Source organism: Conger conger, chromosome 15 (genome assembly GCF_963514075.1).
Source record: "Conger conger chromosome 15, fConCon1.1, whole genome shotgun sequence".
NCBI lineage: Eukaryota > Metazoa > Chordata > Actinopteri > Anguilliformes > Congridae > Conger > Conger conger.
Genome location: NC_083774.1, coordinates 6,976,118 through 6,997,478, shown reverse-complemented (window position 1 = coordinate 6,997,478; position 21,361 = coordinate 6,976,118). Strand labels below are relative to the sequence as shown.

At 49.4% G+C, this 21,361-nt stretch overlaps 1 protein-coding gene across 1 annotated transcript in view; it reads right to left on the bottom strand.

Moving 5' to 3' along the window:
• Positions 1-19,805, bottom strand: part of lsp1a (lymphocyte specific protein 1 a) — a 47,940-nt gene extending 28,135 nt beyond the window's left edge. Inside the window, exons 1-4 of the mRNA XM_061222519.1 lie at positions 19,599-19,805; positions 9,141-9,278; positions 1,127-1,493; positions 488-630 (exon numbers count right to left, since the gene is read on the bottom strand). Of these exons, the coding sequence (XP_061078503.1) occupies positions 488-630; positions 1,127-1,493; positions 9,141-9,278; positions 19,599-19,657 (707 nt within the window). The 5' untranslated portion in view covers positions 19,658-19,805. The remainder of the gene's footprint in view (positions 1-487; positions 631-1,126; positions 1,494-9,140; positions 9,279-19,598) is intronic.
• Between the last annotated feature and the right edge of the window lie 1,556 nt (positions 19,806-21,361).

The following is a 21,361-nucleotide window of genomic DNA, read 5'->3' as shown; positions in this document are numbered from 1 at the left end:
CTGGTTCGGGGGAAAGAAGAGGAAGATCTTCTTCGTTCCTCCATATCGAGCTGCTGTGTCAGAGTGAGGTATACAGGCTCAGAGCAGTGTGTGTGAGTGTGTGTGTGTGCTCTCTGAGTGAGGTCTGCGTGTGCCAACCCAGAGAGGATGCTGCCTGGCAGGAAGTTGGGAAACACCCTGCATTCAGCCTCTAAAGCACCTCTTTCTTTTACAAAATGTCACACAGAATCAGAACTACAGAGGCATTCCAGTGGCCACTTTGATGAGTTTGCAGTGATAAAAACAGGGTCTTGCCTGCATTAGAACCAGTTTTTTTTCCAGTGGGATTTGAGTCTGAGTATTTGAGTATTTAAAATGCATTTCAGCTAAGGTTGGAGCGCATTAAAGTTTTAATATCAATGTATTTTATCTATGATTAATTGTTTGTACATATTTTATGGTCCAGAAAAGGGCTGTAAAATGATACAGTTGTGCTAATGTAACCTACCTCACAAGTCTTTTTGTTTTAACAAGATGTGATGTCACTTCCTCCCCAGCTGCATCTCCATTGCCGTTTAAATGTTTCACTTCCTGTGACAGGAAGACTTTGGATGTGTACGAGACCTTCACCTCTTTCCTCTTCTCCTTGGCCTGTAAGGACAGTTCAGAGTTCAAAGTTCAGAGTTCAGAGGCGGTCATTCATAATCCCATAATCGCAGCCAAGCTTCCCACGATGCACTTCTGTCATGAACAGATAAGCCCAGCAGATTTGCCTGTCAGGCAGGATACGAAGCTATGGTCCGTAGCCAGATTTTACAAGCTGCAAGCACTGACTTGTTCATCAATGTAAGTGGGTGTAGCTGCTGCTATAGTTGTGTTTTACATCTTACTAACACCCAGCCATTCACTCTGTCCGCTGTAGGGACACACATATCTGGCCTTAATCTCAACAACCATATATTCCACTGAACAGAAACCTACACTACAACAAGGGGCATTCAATAAACAGAAAATAAGTAATATTTTTAAAAATATTTCACTACAAAATAATTTTTGTCATCCAAGACTACTCTTGTATTGTGTAAAAAAAACAGCTGGTTCTCAGGAAGACTGGGGATATTTAGTAGTCAGTAAAGAGGAGGAATACCATTTCATCCCTCTCTCTCATCGGTTCCTCCTGTCTCTTCACAGCCTTCATCCTTTCACCCGCCCTCAGTTTCTCCTCCTCTTCCTCCTCCTCCTCTCTGCGCCTCCTGCTCCTCCTGTTTTTCTCCCACTCTTCCTCCTCCACCTCCTCCTCCTCCAGCCGGCCGGCTGGGCGGGGGGGCACCGGGCGGGCGGGCTTCCCGCTTCGCCGTCGCCTCAGCTCTTCCTCCTCCTCCTCCTCCTCCTCGGCCGGGCCCTGCTCCTCCAGCCGCCTCTGTCTGCGTCTCTCCAGCTTCTGCGTCCAGTCGCTGAAGCCCTCGTCCTCCTCCAGGGCCTGCTGACCGCTGGGCTTCAGGTCGGCCTCCGACCTGTGAGGGCCACACGGGGAGGAAGACGCTGTTACCAAGGATGGAAGCATTAAGACTTTTTTTTTGCACAAAAATAACTCAACTTAAATCCAACCGATCCCAACACAAGACCACTCACTATGTGGGTAATTCAGAAATGCACATGCTTTTTCAAATTTCATGACTGTACACATTTTATCAAATTTGAATTAGGCCTCAAAATTCGACATTTTGATGATGAATTGTCCACAGACTTAACATGGCGAGACACAATGCTAACATGAAGGCTGATCTGAAGTTCTAAATGGACGGTTATGTTCAGCAACGTTATTGTGTGCAGGTAGTAGTCAGATGTCCCATCGACAGTAGCAGCAGCCAGTCTCAGTCACTGTTCAAAGTGGCAAGCAAGCACTCAATTTATGAAAACGTGTTGAATACAGTAAAGGAAGAGCGGGCAAAAAGAGGTTAGCTAAGTCGGAGTACAGAGAAAAACATACAGCTAAATCGGCAGCTACGTTAGTTTATCAAGGTATGAGCACAGATCTCTGACAACATGCTACAGCCACGTACAATACTCTGTCCAGGAGCACCACTAACCACCTAATAACCGTTTTGTAGTCCCATCCATTACATTACATTCATTTCAGTTATTTAGCTGATGCTTTCACTCAAACTGAGTAACGGGTTAAGGGCCCAACAGCTGTGCAGATCCTATTGTGGCTAGAATGGGGATTGAACCACCAGACCTCCAGGTTTTTCCTGTCCCAGTTATGTACTCTAGCCACTAGGCTGCCCCATTCAGGTTGGGGAACTCAATCTCCAGTCTTTGTGGGTCAGGGTTGAGGGATCATCTCCAGCTGCCTGCAAAAAACTGCCTACAGAACCCCCACCAGCTCAAGGGACATTCTGGATAAATTAAAAACTGCAAACTGTGATTTGAAACGCTTTAACTCTAACTATAACTTTAACTCTATAACTACCACTGGGCAGCTTTAGCAGCTGTTGACAGACCACAGCACCTGCAGCTCGAGGGGAGGGGGGGGGGGGGGTGGGTCAGAGTTAATGAGCCTGCCCAAACATTACTGACTGGAGGACCACTTCATCAATTAACACAGCCAGGGGGCGACGGGAGAGGCAGGGAAACAGATGCGGTGTGGTTTGAGAGTTTCGAGGGTTTGAGGGTTTGAGGATGGTGGTTTGGTGTTGCTCACCTCACCGCAGACTGTTGCTCACCTCACCCCCCCCGTTCCAGTCAACTGGCTTCTGTACAAACAGGAGAGATGCCCGAGATCGCCGTCGGCAAGGCGAAGCTACCCCTGACGTGTCGACAGTGCCCTGGCAACCGGACGGGAGATAGGCGTTTGGGGGAAGAGGGCAGTCACAGATACGGACCCAGCTGCCTCCAGCTTTCTGCAGCCGCAGCAGATTACGAGCGGCCAGCCCACGTGCGTGGGTCGCGATGAGGACCAGCTGCTTGGAGAATGCGAAGCAGTCGGCGGACAGCCCTGCCGATAGCGGTCTGCTGTTGACAGAGCTATGAGTGCTTGGCTGTCAGGCAGCGAGGAGTGAGACTAAAATGTCACCTTTTACGCTAAACTCCTTAAGACGGGTGTGGCGGTTACTTTGCAGAAAGGAAAAAAAAAAAACGGTATTATCGGAAAGGAAATGCACTCCACGGTGCCTCTTGTGGCCTGTTAAAGGACACGCATCGCACATGAAGTAGTTTGGGGGTGTGTCACTGTTTGTTTACTTCCTTGTTGCCTGGCAACTGCAAACATTCTTTGCTTAGACTTGGACATCTTGAGCTGCAGTGGGCTAAATGCGTGGCAGTTAACCAGCCAGCCACCAAAGAAGACACTTCTGTTTTGAACGGTTTCCATGACAATCGGACAATTTTTATGTACTTGCGTGACACAGAAGACTGCAAGACACTATGTGGAAATGAGTTAGGGGTAAATTAGTCAAGGACAAGTTCCTCACTGGTCTCATGAAATGTTTTGTATACAAAGAGCTGTCAAGGAGTTGAAGAGTTTGCTGGGTCATGCAGTAGAGGCAGATACGTGACAGATATGGGTGTTCAACACCAGGCCTGACACGGCACTGGATGCGGGCCAGGGATCATCAACTTTGGCCCTCAAATCCAAATCCAGACCTGGTTTTCTTTATCCCCTGGGTAATTAACTGAACCATTAGTGCTACTGATTGGCCAGACTGCCTTCAGACCTGACTCCCAGGTAAAGGGAGGGTGGAAAACCAGCAGTTCTTGACCCATGAGGATCTCCAGTTGCTGATCCCCGGTCGAGACTGCAGGTAAATGGTGAGCCGAGATGGGCTGAATGGCCTGTACCATGTAGTCTCATGGTCAAAATCTACTGAATGCAGAATGAATTTGAGACTTAAACAAGAGAGGAACAGACTTGAGGATCCCGGTTTCTGATGTAAAGAGACAGAATATTCCTCTGGAAACTCCCCTCACGCTTTATGCTCTAGAGTCAGCACATCAGAACTGTGGAGCCACATATGATTCTGAACACACACACACAATGTACACCACGCACACTACACACACACACACACACACACACTCACACACTCACACACAGACTTCCGATTCACATTCCCACTGTGAACAACGGACCCGTCCAGGTCAGCTGGCATTTCAAACAGACCACCGAACGCCAGGACAAGAGTGATGTCAGTTAATGGGGCCGGCGGAATGTTCCGGCAGCTGTTTCCCTGCGAGGAGTGGTGAGAGAGCCCAGGCAGGCGAGAGACAGAGCGGAACAGAGTGGAGGAGTGATGAGAGCTGGGACAGGAGAGGGACAGGACACAGAGCAGAGGAGGGAGAGAGAGCCAGGCAGGTGAGGGACAGGACACAGAGTGGAGGAGGGAGAGAGAGCCAGGACAGGAGGGACAGGACACAGAGTGGAGGAGGGAGAGAGAGCCAGGAGGTGAGGGACAGGACACAGAGTGGAGGAGTGGGGAAAGAGAGCCCAGAGCAGGAGGGACAGGACACAGAGTGGTGGAGTGATGAGCGAACTGGGACAGAGCGGCACAGGGCACAGAGCAGAGGAGAGAGAGAGAGCCAGGACAGGAGAGGGACAGAGTGGAGGAGGGAGAGAGAGCCCAGGCAGGCGAGAGACAGGACACAGAGTGGAGGAGTGGGGAGAGAGAGCCAGGACAGGAGAGGGATAGAGTGGCACAGGGCACAGAGTGGAGGAGGGAGAGGGAGCTGAGGGGGGTGAGGGACTGAGTTGAACAGGGGCACAGAGCGAGTGTGTGAGAAAGTCAATCAGCCTTTTAAAATGGAGAGAGCGCTTATTGAACCCACTTCCTGTGCTGATGTGTGTGTGTGTGTGCGCGTCATTGTGTGTGTTTGTGCGCATACGCATGTGCACATTAGTATGTGCGTGTGTGGGTGCATGTCTGTGTGAGTTTTGCGTGTCTGTATGCGCATGTATGTGTGTATGTGTGCGTGTGCCTGCCTGCCTGCCTGCCCGTGTGTGCGTGCGCATTTGTGGGGCTGTGCATGTGTGCGTGTCAGGGGACGGGATGAGGTCATTGTAATACAGCTGTGCCCTGTGTTTACACACAAAGAGGAGATGCAGAATCAGATCCTGTCCCAGCGGTTCACTGTGTGCAAATACAACACAACACTGACATCATCCTGTTCCACAGGACCTGCCCTATTCCACCTTTTACCTTTTACAGTTCCCCCTGGTTAAACCGCCAAAACTTTCGCTTATAAAACACAAATCTCCAGAGCTACGCTTGGAAAACACAAACCAAATACCTTCTAAACCTCAAACCTCAGAACTAGGGCCTTGTAATACCCAGCAGGATAACTGAGTGTAAAACCCATCACCCTCCCAAATATGGAACATGGAAAAACAGGCAGTTCCAGGTATTACTCAGCACAGTTATCAAACTGACACAGTAAACCTGCTTTGAGAAACCGCCAGTGCTTTTAAACCGCAAACTTCAGAACCTGCACTTTTAAACCACAAACCAAGGCATTTAGTTCATCAAAAGTGGAGAATGTGTGTGATTCACACTGGAGTGTGCGTGTGTATGTGTCTGTGTATGATTTACAGTGGAGTGTGTGTGTGATTTAAAGTGTGTGTTTTTTTAATGATACCCTGTTTCACGCCCCACCGCCTCCGCGCTTATTAAAGGGACGAGAGGGAGTTTTATCGTCCCGGGAGCTGTCCGAACAGAATGCAGGCGGAATTCCAGAGGATGATTAAAGCGGATTTCTATTAAAGAAGAAAATCATTTTCACCAGAATGCAATTCAGCTACAATCTAGAACATTCTTCAAAAACAAAAAGAAACACTCAAGGTAGAGCCAGGATACTTCAATCATTATGTCATCTAAACGCCTCCTAACTCTCTCACTGAACTCTAAATACAGTGGCTGTAGGTGCAAAGCCTCACCACAAGACCAATGAAACAACCCCACCCGGCTGGCACAGAGAGCGTGGCCCTGGGGACCGCGCCACCTGTCACGCTGATGAGACGGGAGACTATCGAGCTAACATCCAGGTAGAGGAGGTAGACCGACACGGACATGCAAGAGAACGGCCTTAACGGTCTGAACACTGAACCGCCTCAACACTTCAAAATACACAATACAATACAAGAGCTGCAGGCCGGCACAATGCCCGAAAAAGGAACTCATAAATAGCAACCACCCCTGACAGCAACAAAAGGAGCTCAGTTTCTGCCTCCAGAGTTGACCTTTGACCCCTGTGAGTACGGAGCTACCAGGACTGCGCAGTTAATTTCTCCTTTTCTGTTACTTATTTTGATTCCTTGTAGCCGGTGTTCTGCGCTTGTAACTATTTAAGAGGACTATTTAAGAAAATACGTTTGAAAAATAAACAAGTTCTATCTATCTTTCAATTTTATCTCATCTAATCTAATCTAATCTATCATCACAGGTTTAGCCTTCAGCACGACCTCGTGCGAGTAACCTGCATTCCTCCGTGTGTGAGGGGCCGGGCTGAGGAAAGGGCTCTTTCTTCTCCTCTTTCTCTCCTCTTCTCCGACCTTTGCGCCGCAGAAGGTGGGTCATTAGGAGCCGCTGCTCTGTAGTAAACATTCTTAAGGGCTTGAGTCATGGCTGCTGGACGCCCTCCTTCTCCCCCGAGAGAGAGAGGGAGGGGACGTGAGAGAGAGGAGAGAGAGAAAGAGAGGGGAGGGGCAGAGAGAGTAACAGAGAGAGAGAGAGATAGATAGATAGAAAGAAAGAGAGAGGGGCTAGAGAGAGGGGGAAAGAGAGAGAGACAGAGGGGGGCTAGAGAGAGTGACAGAGAGGGAGAGAGAGGAGAGAGAGAAAAAGAGAGAAGGGGGCTTGAGAGAGGGAGACTTAGGGAGGAAAATGGTGGGAGAGATAGGGGGGAGACTAAAGGAAAGCAGATAAAAGATATGGTCAGAGAGAATGAGTGAGGAGGATGCAGAGAGAATTAGAATGAAACAGACGGAGTGAATAAAACAATAGCAGTGTGTGGAGGGATGGAGAGAAACAGCGAGAGAAAGGGAGAGAGAGAGAGTCCTATACATCTGTACACTGCATGTCCACATATATGTTCATGTGTTCAATGGTGCATGTTCTATTTGTTCTTTTCTGTACTGAGCTGAGTCTTGTCATGCCAATAAAGCATTCTGAATTTGAGAGAGGTGGGGGGAGAGAGAGAAAGAGAGAGAGAGAGAGAGAGAGAGAGACTGAATGACCTTGTTTGAACTCTACAGTCCTGAGTCCCTGCATTCTCCACTCCACACAGCGCAGAGCCAAAGGGGATTAGGCCTCCTCTGATTCACCCATCTCCATTCACAAACCGCTGCAGCTGTCTGTCTAAACACACACACGCTAGCACAGTCAGACCACCTCTCCAAACTGCCCCAGCTGTCTGTGACTAAGCACACACACGCTAGCACAGTTAGACCATCTCCGTCTCAAACCATTTCAGCTGTCACTTTGAATGCACGCGACATCCCAGTCAAACCATATCCGTCTCACCGACCACATGGAGCTATTCGGTCAATCCTTTTGAAGGGGTCTGGTGTCTCATGCTATGTGCAGATACCCTGCGTGACAGTCAAATTCCAACGCTAACAGACTGTACTGACTTTGACTTTATGAGTGGTTCAGTAAAGTGATAAGAAACAACTGTGTGTAAGAAGAGCTTGTCAACTGGCACAGGATGAGTGTAGGGCACTGATCTACCAAAGGGGGCGCTATTGGCGAATGCAGGAAAACCTGCCGACTCAAACCCTCCCTTAGCTTCCCAATGGTTATGCGTCATCCTTTGACCATTTCAGCCAGTCAACACTGGCGAGGTCCACATTTTTAAAAATGTATATATTTAAATATGGCTTTACTAATCATTTAAAACTTGTATAACCAGGTGGATATAACACGGTGGTCCTGACTCCTGGTTCTGGAGAGCTGCAGGGTGTGCTGGCTTTTGTTGTTACTCGGCACTTAATTGATCAATTAAAGCAGCTAATTAATTGATAATAAGGCGAAAACAAACCCCAGCACACCCGGTGGCTCTCCAGGACCGAGAGTGGAGGACCACAGTGTTATTTCCAGCTTGTTATACAAGTTTGAAATAATTAACATTCGTAAACCACTATATAGCACTACAGGATGAGCTACTGTTATACCCACCGACTCTGGTTTAACTGATAGCATTAACACGCCACAACTCCTGCCTTTAATCTACGACATCAATCATCTCATCTTAGCGACTCCTCAGATGCGGGTAACATACCGCTACAGGTGTGCGCCCTGCCCTGCATGAGCTCACCTGACAGATCTTATCCAGCACATCAACAGTTTTACTTTACTCGCCTACGGAAGGCACACCTCAAAGTGACGAGTAGCAGACCACCCTCTCCCTACCAGACACGAGACTGAGATGTAGGCCTCGTCGACCCCCCCTGAGAGTAAAGTGAGGAGCTTGTTAAGATATCGGGTTTAAAACCGCTGTGGCCCACCGCTGCCAGACACCGGCAGTGTCATTGGTGGCTGTGTGTTTGCAATGGCGCCCAATAAACTTTATATGGGAGCATATTTACGGGATAGGCCATTTTGTAGGGTGTCTGAAATGAAGTATTAAATCTGACACTGTTAAAATTCACTCAAAATTCCCCACAATGCACCACAAAATGTAGGGTACAAACGATGCACACGATTTGATCACCAGCAGCGAGATTTCTGGTCAAAATGGCAATGGCTGACCTTGCTGTGCTGGTATAGAAATGTAAGGCTAGCAGAACATGTTTTCATAAAAACTAAAATAGCAACCACAACTTTGTCTCATTACCTATTAGTTATTAATCACAGATAAATAATTAGTATAAGTACACAACGAGCCAGGAAAACCCTACAAATTAATTACCATTAGCTACCCATTGTTGCAAGCTCACCAAGCCACTGACAGCTGTCAGGCAAGAGTTGCACGTTGCTTAGTAACCTGCTCAGACTCTGCCGTGTCCAAATTCATCTCGTCTTTTCACCACTGAATCCCTATCCAGTACACTATGTAGATTTACCGAAGTAGCGTATAGAGAGAAAGCGAATGGGCGAGTAATTCCGAAGGCCGCCATTTTGTCTGATCGGTGAATCAAGACAAAATGGCGGCGAGGCGCAGTCACTCACGGGCTGTCCTCGGCGGCGTTCCCTCCATCCCGCGGGACGTCCGATTGGCTGCTCGAGCTGCGGAAAGATTCCCGCGCCCGGCGACGGCGCTCCCGCTCGATCTCCTCCGCGTCCTCGAGGCTCCGCTGCGCTGTGATTCTGTCCCGAGTCGAGAAAAATGAAGAAAGATTTTAATAAACATACATACGGTGCTCTTATTTACACTGAGTACAAAGGTCCCATGTAATGGACATCGACATTGCAGTGTGGATTATAAAGTTGTAGGTGCTATAAGAAAACACTGTGAAAGAATCGAAGTGCACAGTCCCCCCAAAAACAACAAACAATCTGTATTTTTAAACAGTGCATTTCACCGAGCCTTCCGTAACTTGGTGACGTAACAACGATGCGCTCGTTTGCATGTCTGCCTTCAACACATTCTACTGCGTAGCAGGAACAAATCCAAGCGCTCGGAAGAGATGGCGTTCAGCTCCTTGGAGCTAGCCAGCTAATCACAACGTTCACTAGTATCAATGAGCCTTAAAGTCACTAAACAGCCATTCTTAGTGAAGCGAATGAGGCACTGGAGAATGGACATGGATAAAGATTGTTTTTAGTACTTAAAACCGCACAAACGTTTTGTTTTGTTTATAAGGACCTAAAATAACACTGGATAGGTGCACAATATGGGACCTTTCATTTATTGACAGCCCAAACGGTAGCCTAAACAACTTACCCACAGACTATGCTTTAGCATAATAGTGATGTCCTATAAAAACTGCATGCACTGTACATTCCCACAATGGGACACAACTGGCGTAAAACAGAAAAGGCGCCAGTTAAATTTGAAACAACATTTGGAAACAATCTGAAATCAATCATCCAAGAAACGATTTAAAAAAAGTAAAACATCAATGTTGGCAAGTCACTTCAACAAAGGACCGAATGACCAACGAGAAGACATTTCTAAACAATGACCTGGAAACGGGTCAGGATGAGGGATCGAGCCAACGGAACATCTGCCCCGCGACTGTCAGCGCTGACTGCAAGGGATAAGCTCGTTTGCGACCTCCAGGAGCGTTTGGAAAACGGAAAATTTGTTTACGTCAGTGGTAAACACGCTCTCCATTTAAAGTCAGTGTCGCAATAACACATTTACATCGGCTGCGACTTTCATCCATCGAAATAATTCTCAAATTATTCAAGAACGGAAAATGGCTGTCACCGCGTTTCCCCGCATTCCAGCGAAGTGCCTATATCAAACTGAGACCAAATATTTACTCAGTTACTGAACAGTAAAAAGATTGGGAAACCTAAACAATTACAAATCTGGAACTGTGATCGCACAGCAGATTGAGTCAGATAGCTTTAACTGCTTACATTTGGCTCTGTGGAACAGAGCATTTGCACCACTAACCACATAGCAATGACAGCCGCTAAGAGCGCCAATAAAAAAATGCGCAATGGTAGTAGAAACAATTCACTGTAAAGTTTTCCAAAACTTTCTTCTGGGGGTTCTATGATAGGCCTATTACGTACGCCAACGAAAATCACTTTGACGTGGCGACTCCACATCTGTCGCTGTGACAGCGAAATAAATGGCGCCCCATTAAACGGCCTCTGTTCGGTCTGAAAATAAAATGCTCTCTCCTTTGAGCATCGTTTAATCTCTTGCGCAACTGTGCCCGTTAATTTCAGTCTCCACCGCAGTCATAATGTCCCGAGGGAGTCTAAAAGTATTAAAGCAGCAAGGGCTTCGTTGGGTCTGTTATTCAAAATAAAAGGCTAATTGGGTTGTGGTTTTTTTGTTTTTTTTTGAGCGATTAGAAACCGTCAATTCAGGAGAGGTGCCGTCATCGTTAAAATCAAGCCACCGGTTGGTTTTATGTCAGCTCTGAAATATGGAGAATCGCCTCAAGATAACTTGGCAGTTGAGTGGAAATTATAATGAACCGTTTGGAAAGTATAGCCTATACTTTTTCTCCACCGTTTTTGTACTTTGGATGGTCGTTCAGTTTGAGGGTCGTCTGCACTTTTCACACCCTTTTTTTCGCAAACACACAAAGCCCTGTCGGAATCCACTGTGGTGGAACACAGAGAGATGCCGATCGACACTCCAAGAGGAACAGCGTCCTAACGCAAACCAAATGTGCAGCGCAGCAGGGAGTCGAGCTAGTGATATACAGTCTCAAAAACGTCCAAAAGGAACCCACAGAAGAACCCCATCTACTGTAGTTAAAGGGTTCTCTACACACACACACACACACACACACACACACACACACGTGAACACACACACACATGTAAACACACACACACACATATCTATACACACAGGTGAGCATCATCCTGCCATCCAAAGCATCATCACACTATGCTTTAGCATAATAGAGTTATGTCCTATAAAAACTGCATCAGTTACAGCTCTCACACTGTTTTATTTTTTATTTAGGCTGCCGGAGTGTTGGGAGGGGAGGGGCAACTCTCTCTCTCTCTCTCTCTCTCTCTCTCTCTCTCTATCTCTCGGCCTGTCGGATCACAGCACACGCTGATTTAGTTTCTGGGTCAGTTCTGGCGTGCACGTGTGCGTCTCTATCGGGTCTGTATGGAGAGCCCCCGGGGGTCTGCGGCGCAGAGACGGCCCACTCCGGGGCCTGGACGCCTGGACGCTTTTACGACGCTTTCGGGCCAAAATGTGTTTGTGACGGGGGCCCCGTAAATACACCCACTGATCAAAGGAGCTCTGTCTGCTCTCCTGCTTGCCCCGGTAAACCTTCAAGGCCAACACCGTCGCTTCTATTCTCTGAAGCGGCAGTCCCAAACCCCCACTCCCCGACTCCCCTGCCTGCCCCAGCCCCGCCTGCCTACTCTCCACCGAGCCAGGATGTGTGAGAGAGAGGGAGGGAGGGATGGATGGATTGAGAGAGAGAGAGAGAGAGAGAGGGGAAGGGAAAGAGGGAAGAGAGGAAATGGCGAGGGGGTCAGACGACAGCTGGAGGGGTGTTGAGCGTTTTTTGGCGGCCGTGTACCCAGGGGGTGGATGAGCGACCCAACCCTCCCGCCCCCGCATCACTGTAAAAAGCTCGGTTCCATTTGCCCATGCCAAGGAACCAGTCCAAACACACACCACAGGGACAAGGCAAGATCAGTCTAGTCCATTGCTTTAAGTTAACATAACAGCAAGAGCAGGCCATTCAGCCCGACCGTGCTCACCCCATTTTCCTACCACTAAAGTGTGCCTAATGCTTAGTTTATCTAGAAACTAGATAGCATCTTGCACGGTCTTTAAGTTCTTCTGTAATCTGGATGATGGCCTAGCATGAACGGTAAACTTCACTTCACTATCCAGTTCCACTGACACCATCTGCTCCTCTGGCTGCATCAGTGAATCCTCATCTTCACAAAGGCAACTCAGAGAAATATATCCTCTCGCTCCCTCTCTCTCTATCTCTCTCTTTCTCTCTCTCTCTCTCTCACACCAGAAACCCTGTTTTATGTCTGCGCTGGGATTTGCCGTCTTCACAATTACAACAATATGTCCGATCGGCCTCCTTTAGAGTCTCGTTCAAAAGCAGCAGCGCCCAGGGGTGCGTGCAGGGGCGGAAAAGTGCCTAAAATCCTGGAAATGTACCGTCTGCAAACACACGACAGAGCAAGTCCCAGCTCGCTCGCCCTGGGAACAGCGCAGAGGAAAAGGAGGTGAGAGTTGCAGATCCAGATGGGGCAGTGTTTTTGGGCCGTGGGCAAGGAAGACAGGCCTGGGGGGGGAGTGGGGGTGGGGGCTCTGGGGTCTGGAGATAAACTGAGGAAGCATAACCCAAGGGTCATGGCCTCCTACAGCATTCTGTAGGGATGTTTACCGCTCCTCAAACGATGACATCGTCTGTCTTTTGTTGGGCCAGAGAGCGTCCATTCTGAGAACAGCTTCCAAACTGTGGTGCTGCAGATAAGGCAAATAATCTGTGCCCACAATCTACTCACTGAGCAAATACAGTCTCTGTAGCCCCCATATTAAAGGTTACCCCAATATATTAAACTGAGTTGGGTTAGTTTGAATCTATGCCCAGTGGTGAGTAGCGTACATGTTGTTTGAAATACAGTAGACATATAGGGCTGTAGCATGTTGTCATCTGTGCTGATACACCTTGATGGAGAGCAGGCTGATCTTTGCATTAGGGCTGATCAATTTAATGTTCTGTCTTTTGAGGCTTTCAGCAAATGCAAACCTTTCACAAATATGTGTTCAACAAATATCACACTCTACACACTGCATGTAATGTCGTTGTGACAACTTAAAGTGCAGGGTTTAATTGAAGTTCTTTGTGTTCTCTGACATGTCTCCACCCTTCCCATGATGCACCGATGGATCCTGGCTGACCCTGCTTCTGTAGATAAGCAGGAAGTAAACCAGAAAGGGTCATGGCCTTCTGCAGTGTCAGGGGTATGTTTAACGCTCGTAAATGCCTTAACGCCACGGCAATATCAGAGCTTTGTAGTCCCAGAATGTCCATAAGATAACATAATGATGAGGCCATCCAGCCGAATGCTTGCCTTCTCCTTCCACTAAGTGCACCTTCTTTCTTAGTTTGCTAACCAAGCTCACCCTGAAGAATCGCCTGTAGTTCACTTTGGTTAATCCCTTTAATGGACTTAAAGACCTCAATCAAAGCATTAGTGGAGGACTGCCAATGAGAGGTAGGATCAGCCAACCCCCCTAAAAAAAAGGTAAAATCTAATATAAAATCTGCAGGAACAGGGCTGAGCAGCTCCTCAGCCCTTTAGACAACCCTGCAGATTACTGACACCTTTACAATTTACACCTAGAAAATTTTGCAGGAAAAAGGATGGGGAGAGAATGGGAGAGGGAAAGAGAGAGCGAGGGAGAGAGAGAGAGACAGTGAGTAGATGAGAGAGGAAGAGCCAAAGGAAAGGAGATGGAGGGCAGAGAGAAAGAGGGATGGCAGGATGGCCAGAGAGGAGGAGTGTGAACTTCTCTCTCTCCCTCCTGACCCAGCATTCAGCAGGCACACTCTCTCTGCTCAGTTCCTGCTGGAAAAAGCATCTACACACAAAACCCCTGAAACGCTGACTCATCTATCCTCCCTCTCCTGCCATTGGCTGCCGGGAACTTTGCCGGATTATGATGTCAGACTGGAGCTGGAGTCTATCCAGTGTGGTTTGCCCACAACCGAGTGGTATATATATGTGCCAACAAGGGAACGCTGGCAATTAATAACCAAATCTTGTGAGAATAATAAAAAGTAATGCTAATTTCTATTTGTTGACAGTAAAAACTGCCCAGCGGTGAGGCTGAACCAGGATGAATGCTTGCAGTATGCGTTTTGGCGGCCTGGTGCTTCTGCACATTCCTGGCTGGTTAGAGGAAGTCGATCCCGGAGGCGAACGCTTGTGTGGTTGCTGCCGTCGCCGAGGAGCCATTTTCCGAACGTCCTGCAGAGAGAGAGAGGGGGCCGCTCCGTTTCCACAGACTCCGTTCTGCATTCCGCAGTCTCCGTTCAAATCACGAAACGCGCTCGCAAAGGTTTAAACTATAACGAGTTTCCTCCCCCCGTGTAAGTGAAAAGGCAACTGAGGTCTGTGACACAGATACTGAAGGAAGGAAAGGGGGGGGGAGCAGGAAGGGGGGGGGGGGATCTCAGCAGGATGAGGTCATAAGCACGAAGCCAGTCCAAGCAATAAAAGAAGCCATTGAGTCAGGCCCGAGAGTCATTTTCGATGACGCCGTTGAAGGAGACTCTCCCAGAACGTCAGCAGGTCACATAGTGTGCCATCGGCGTGTTTTCTTATAACAATGAGCGGTTGATCCAACTCGCAAAAACCCATTACAAATATGGGTCCTCATAACCAGATACTCACAGCGTACAGATGCTCTCAGCCTGGCCGGCTGAAACGTTTCATTTTTCCCCCCTTAAGTAGGACAACAAAAATCTGATGGAAGAACAATCACTCAGCACCGCTGAAGTGGGAGGAGAAATCATTGATTAACTTTAAAGTTTGAAAGACGAGAAACGCAGAGCCAAGAATGTTCCAGAAAGTCGCGGACTTGTGAAGGGGCAGAACCCCCCCCTCCCCCTCTCTGAAGCACCCCGGCGCAGCCCACAACCTTATCAGATCTCATTTCCTCTAAGCCCCAAGTCTACTCTGGCATCTGTCCACTTGTTTATCAGTTAAAGGGCCGTCTGTAGGGTCCATTACTGATCCAGTGTGTTTACAGACTCCCCCTCCTCTCATTACCCCACCTCCAACCCCATCCCTAAATCCGCTGGGTGTTCAGCAGCCTAATAAAAACGCCCCGCAGGGAGATGTAGGTTCCCTGTTGGTAGTCTGTAAACCAGCCTTACATATAGAGGAGGAAGGTGGCAGTAATTTCCGTGAGGGTCTGGCTAGTGTTTAGTGCATTACTGCGTTAAGCCATTACTGCAGGTAGCTTGTTACTGTGGTTAGCGCATTAGCGTGCTCTTCAGAGAACGACAGAGGAATCCCCCGTTCCTGGATCAGTCCCCGCACCACTTGACCTGAAACCTGCCCAGATGAGGGGAGTTTTGTAGCTGCTCGCCCTGCCCTCACACTGGGGGGCGGTCCATCAGAACCGCGACGGACCAGAATGCTGCGTTTGTTTTTGTTTTTGTTCCTCGCTCACGGTCAGGTCAGTTGGCCCAAACGGAGCGAAGCCCCAGGGAGAGGCTCTGGAGTGTTATTTATCAGACGGGACGGATGGAGCAGGGCCTGCCCCCCCCCCCCCCCCAACCCCACTCTTATCAGCCCGGGGCAGTGTTGACACAAGGAGGGGAGGCAAAGGGGGGAGGGGTCACGCAAATTAGACTCTCACCTACATGCCTCAGCTCTGACATCACCCGGCGCCCTGCAGAGCGCTGGGAGATCATGGGTGCGCTGGCCTGATTCAGACCAGAGCCTGTTTGACCTGATCCCACTCCCCGCCCCGCCCCACCCCCAACTCCAACCGCTAACACATGTCACTGAAACGCAACACCAGGGCCACTGATTATAAGGGTCTGTTTTACGCTGCCCGCAGTCGTGGGGGTGACTTTCACCAAAAAAACTAAACATTTTGTGGACATTGCTCTTACTACCCAACGCCCCCCACCCCCACCCCCCCTTTCTGGACACAGGGGTCCTGCAGCAGGGTCCCGCCCCACCGCAGCTGTGTGGGGTTTAGAGAATGCTCCACTTTCCAAAACAAGCTCATCCCACTAAACACACCAGAGCATCTGAAAGGCCTGAACAGAGAGACGCTCTGTGCGTGTGTGTGTGCACATGTGTATATGTGTATGTGTGCATGTCTGCATGTGTGTGTGTTAGCAGCAGTGCTCGGAGTGCCAGTTTTCATGAATAAGGCAGCCAAAGCCTGCATACTCTGCTAGTGAATGTGTGTATGTGTGTGTGTGCGTGTGTGTGTGTGTGTGTGTGTGCATGTGTGTGGGTATGTGTGCGTGCGTGTGTGTGTGTGCGTGTGTGTATGTGTGTGTGTGTGTGTGTGCGTGTGTGTATGTGCGTGCGTGCGTGCGTGTGCGTGTGCGTATGTGTATGTGTGTGTGTGTGTGTGTATATGTGTATGCGTGTGTGTGTGTGTGTGTGTCTGTGCGTGTATGCGTGTGTATCACAGCCTGCACGCTCTGCTAGTGTGCCTTTATGCGCTGGCTCAAGCGGAAAGATCCAGAACCGCAGAATCTTACTGAGCACCAGCGGAATGTTCGCAGAGGGTGATGTCATCAGTCTCCCCGCATTAACACACAGGGCCGCTCCAAACATCAGTCACTCAACAAAACAAAAAACACCTTATCGCACAGATGTGCACACTCTGAGACTGCAGATCAGCAAGAGCTCACAAAAACATAAATCTTAAAAAGCAGTCACGTGACAGTACAATAATGAAATTGTTCACGTACTCTCTCCGCCGAGTGTAGATATGTTAAAAGCAGGAAACGGAATGTTTTTCTTTCCAATTGAATGATGAGAACAGGGAACGCAGATGGAAAAATGTGCTTTTGCGAACTGGAGGGACTGAGAGAGGCGGGCGTGGGAGGGGACCTGTCCCAGAGTCCTACGCTCCCTGTGTGTGTGCATCTCGCAGAAGAAGAAAAGCTGAATGAACGTGGCTTCATGGTTTAGACTCGAGTGTGGAGACTAAAGCAAACATCTCCTCACACACTGTTTGCGCTTGGCTCCTTGTCCTCCTCACAACCCCAGTCCTCACCTGGGTCAAACACTTTATTTTACAATACTTTAACCCACAGCTGCCCAGCCCTGTTCCTGGAGATCTACTGTCCCCTAGATGTTCACTCCAACCCTAATTTTGCACACCTGATTTGACCAATTAGCAGCACAACAAGATTTCTAGCTATTGAATGGTGTGTGTGTGTTGTTAAGGTTGGATTGAAAACCTACAGGACAAGGGTTGGACATCCCTCCTTTAACCCCTTTTGACAATCCTACAGATTACTGATGATTTTACAACATACACCATTTTCCATAAATACTGACAACAAGCTTTGGTTCTGAACATATTGCTGGAATCTGTAAGACCGTTGTGAAAAGAGATCTTTACATACAAGGGCACTGAAATGAAAGGAGATTTTTGATAAATCGACCTTAATTTCTCAGTTTATTTATGGAATGTGTTGATTTATTGTCAAAGACACATCACAGGCCAGATTCCACACAGGCCAGTCCTGAGCTGGACCCAAGAGAGGCACCTCACAGCTGTGTGCAGTACGACTGAACGCACTCATTATCTAAAGTACATCTGCATGCTGTAACCTGTGTGAGTGTGTATGTGTGTGTGTGGGTGTGTGCGTGCGTGAGAGCGCGTGTGACTGAGTGTGTATGTGTGTGTGTGTGCGTGAGAGTGCGTGTGACTGCGTGTATGTGTATGTGTGTGTGGGTGTGTGTGCGTGCACGAGAGAGTACGTGGGGCTGTGTGTGTATGCGTGTGTGTGTGCGTGTGTGCGTGCGAGAGAGTATGTGTGTGTGTGTCGGGGGGGGGGGTCAGATTAATCACCCCCCCCCACCTCGTGAGAGAGTGTGGCCAGTGTCACCACAGGTCAACAGGCCTAATCCCCCCCCAACCCCAACCCCCCAACCCCCAATCCCCTCGAGCCCCAATCAAGAGCTTCCTCCTCTCCACTCTCCACCGAGCAGGAAAACACAAACCCCCCTAACCCTAATACCCATAGCCCTAATCCTAACCCTAACCTCCCTAACCATAACCCTAACCCTAACCCCCCCCAACCCTAATCCTAAACCAAACCCTGCCCTGCCCAGCCCAGCACCACCCCCCCACCCCACACCCCACACCACTATGTTTATTTTTTCATTCAGGCATCATTTCAGCAGGACGTCTCATTTGGGGGGTGGGGAAGGGTCTTTTACACGAGAGGTCCAGCCAGGATAGCCACAGGACGGAAAAGTTTCTAATGAAAAACGTACAGCTCAACTGCACCACACGAGACGCGAGACACCAGAACACTCGGTGAACACAGTGAACCAGGGACGTCATCGGACTGACGTTTTGGAGGAAGAGCAGGAGAAATCCCCCAGAACCCCCAGAACCCCAGAATCACACCCACAGGTTTAACCACCAGGCGCTCAGCAAAATTGTACCAGCAAACAGCTGGCATGCACGTACCACATCGCTAAGCCACACACACACACACCGAAGAACCGGCATACAGCTGGCATCCTCGTACCACATCGCTTCACTAAGCCACTCACACACACTCGCACATTCGCACACCTATAAACCAGCAAACCTCTAGCATCCACATACCACATAGTTACACTAAGCTACTCACACACACTCTCTCTCTCTCACACACACACACACACACACACGCACACTCGCACACCTATAAACCAGCAAACCTCTAGCACCCACATACCACATCGCTGTGCTAAACCACTCGCACCACACGCACTCTCTCTCACTCACACGCACACACACACACACACATTCACGGTCACTGTCTCTCTCTCACACACACACACACACACACACACGGCAGCAGTCAGCTGGCATCCACGTTGCGACGCTAAACCACTCAGAAAGATCACCCTGGCATCACCCCGAGCTCTGAGCTTCTCTCACAGCAGGACCGGTCTGCACCCGGCACCTTCAGAACCTGTGAGAGACAGCGATGGCTGGCAGCAGCAGAGTTCTGTTCCGCTGCAGAGGGCGAGGGCCCCATGGTGAGACAGGGGCTCCTCGCCCAGTGTTTGCACAGAGAGCCTGGCCCCGATATCGATGCCACACGTCTTCACCTGAGCCGCCCCCTCCTTACCCGTCATCTTGGGAACAAAAAAAGCTTGGGGCAGAACAGAGTCTGGTTTCATACACACACACACACACACGCACAAACACACACACACCTATGAACCAAAAATTCAACCCCCGCTTTGTGCAAGAAAAACTAAAACAAACAAACACTTCTGCGCACCCACCTCAGCAGGTTCTGCAAGCCTTCCTTGCTGGAGTTCCGTCTCAGGATGGCGCTTGACATGTTTTCTTTTTCTTCTCCGGTTATCGGCTCTCTCCGTTTATCAGGGGGGGGGGGGAAACAAGGAGCAAACGCACGCCTGTGTGCCACGAGTCGCGAGGTGCAGTATTCACAGAGCGAGGATGCTGTCCTGCCACGCGGTGCCAGAGAGCGGTGTGATGTCTCCAGGAGAGATCTGAGCCTTTGTATGATCCTCTCTCTCTCCCGCCCTCCCTCTGTCTCTCTCTCTCTCTCTCTCTCTCTCTCTCTCTCCCCCGCATGTGGTTCTCATTGACTGCTCTCTGAAACTCCCGTGCTGCATCCGCCCCCTCGTATTCCCTCCCATTCCCGATCAGAGCGGCAGGGTCATGTGACTTTCCCAGGGGGAAGCGCAAGATAATCCCCCCCCCCCCCTCTACTACCCTGACCATTCCCCCTTCCCTGTCAATCACTCCCTAACCACTCCCCCTCCCCCTTTCACTCACATCTTAACCACTCCCCCTCCCCCTTTCACTCACATCTTAACCATGCCCCCTTTCACTTCACTCACACCCTAGCCACTTCCCTTGCCCATTTCACTCACAGCCTAGCCACACACCCCTCTGATTTGACTCACAGCCAAGCCACGCCCCCCTCCCCTCTCACTCACACACACTCCCCCCATCACCCCCTCTCACACACACTCACACACTCACACACACACTCCCCCCTCCACCCTCTCACTAACACACACTCACACACACACACACACACACACACACATACTCTCACACACACTCACACACACACACACACTCCCCCCTCCACCCTCACCCACCTCCCCTCTCACTCACACACACACACACACACACCCCCCACACACACTCCCCCCTCCACCCTCCCCTCTCACTCACACACACACACACACACACACACTCTCACACACACTCCCCCCTCCATCCACCTCCCCTCTCACTCACACACACACACACACACTCTCACACACACCCCCCACACACACTCCCCCCCCCACCCTCCCCTCTCACTCACACACACACACACACTCTCACACACACTCCCCCCTCCATCCACCTCCCCTCTCACTCACACACACACACACACACCCCACACACACTCCCCCCTCCACCCTCACCCTCCTCCCCTCTCACTAACACACACACACACTCACACATGCCACACACACTCACCCCACCACCCCTCTCCCCTATCACACACACACACACCCACCCCACACACACTCTAACTCTCACATAACAAAAGCAGGGATTATCTGAAACAATAGGTAGCTGTGTCTGTTTTGCCGCGGGCGCTAAGAGGCCGGCTGGGGTGTTGGTTCCAGAGGCACAGCTCTTTCTTCCCTGCACATAAATCTGCAGACAAACCGGAGTGTCATATAACCTCTTATCTTCTCCTCCGAGCAGGGCCACTTCCCAAATGCATCCTGCAAGGAATCTGGCAGAATTCCCCACTGAAGTATTCCCATTCATTACTCCAGGACCCAGGACACATCCTGTAGAATTTATGGCTGAATGTTTGTTGTTTTTCTCACAGCGCAGTTGTTTTTTTCTTTTTTTTCTTTTCATCTCCCACAAATCCCCCTGAGAAAGTTCATTAGACCGACGCAGGCATTTCAGCCAATCAACATGCTTACTTTGAAAATTAGGTTTTTTGGACCTAGAATTTACTGCATAACTCAAACCCTGAGGATGGTTTAAAATTAACTAAATA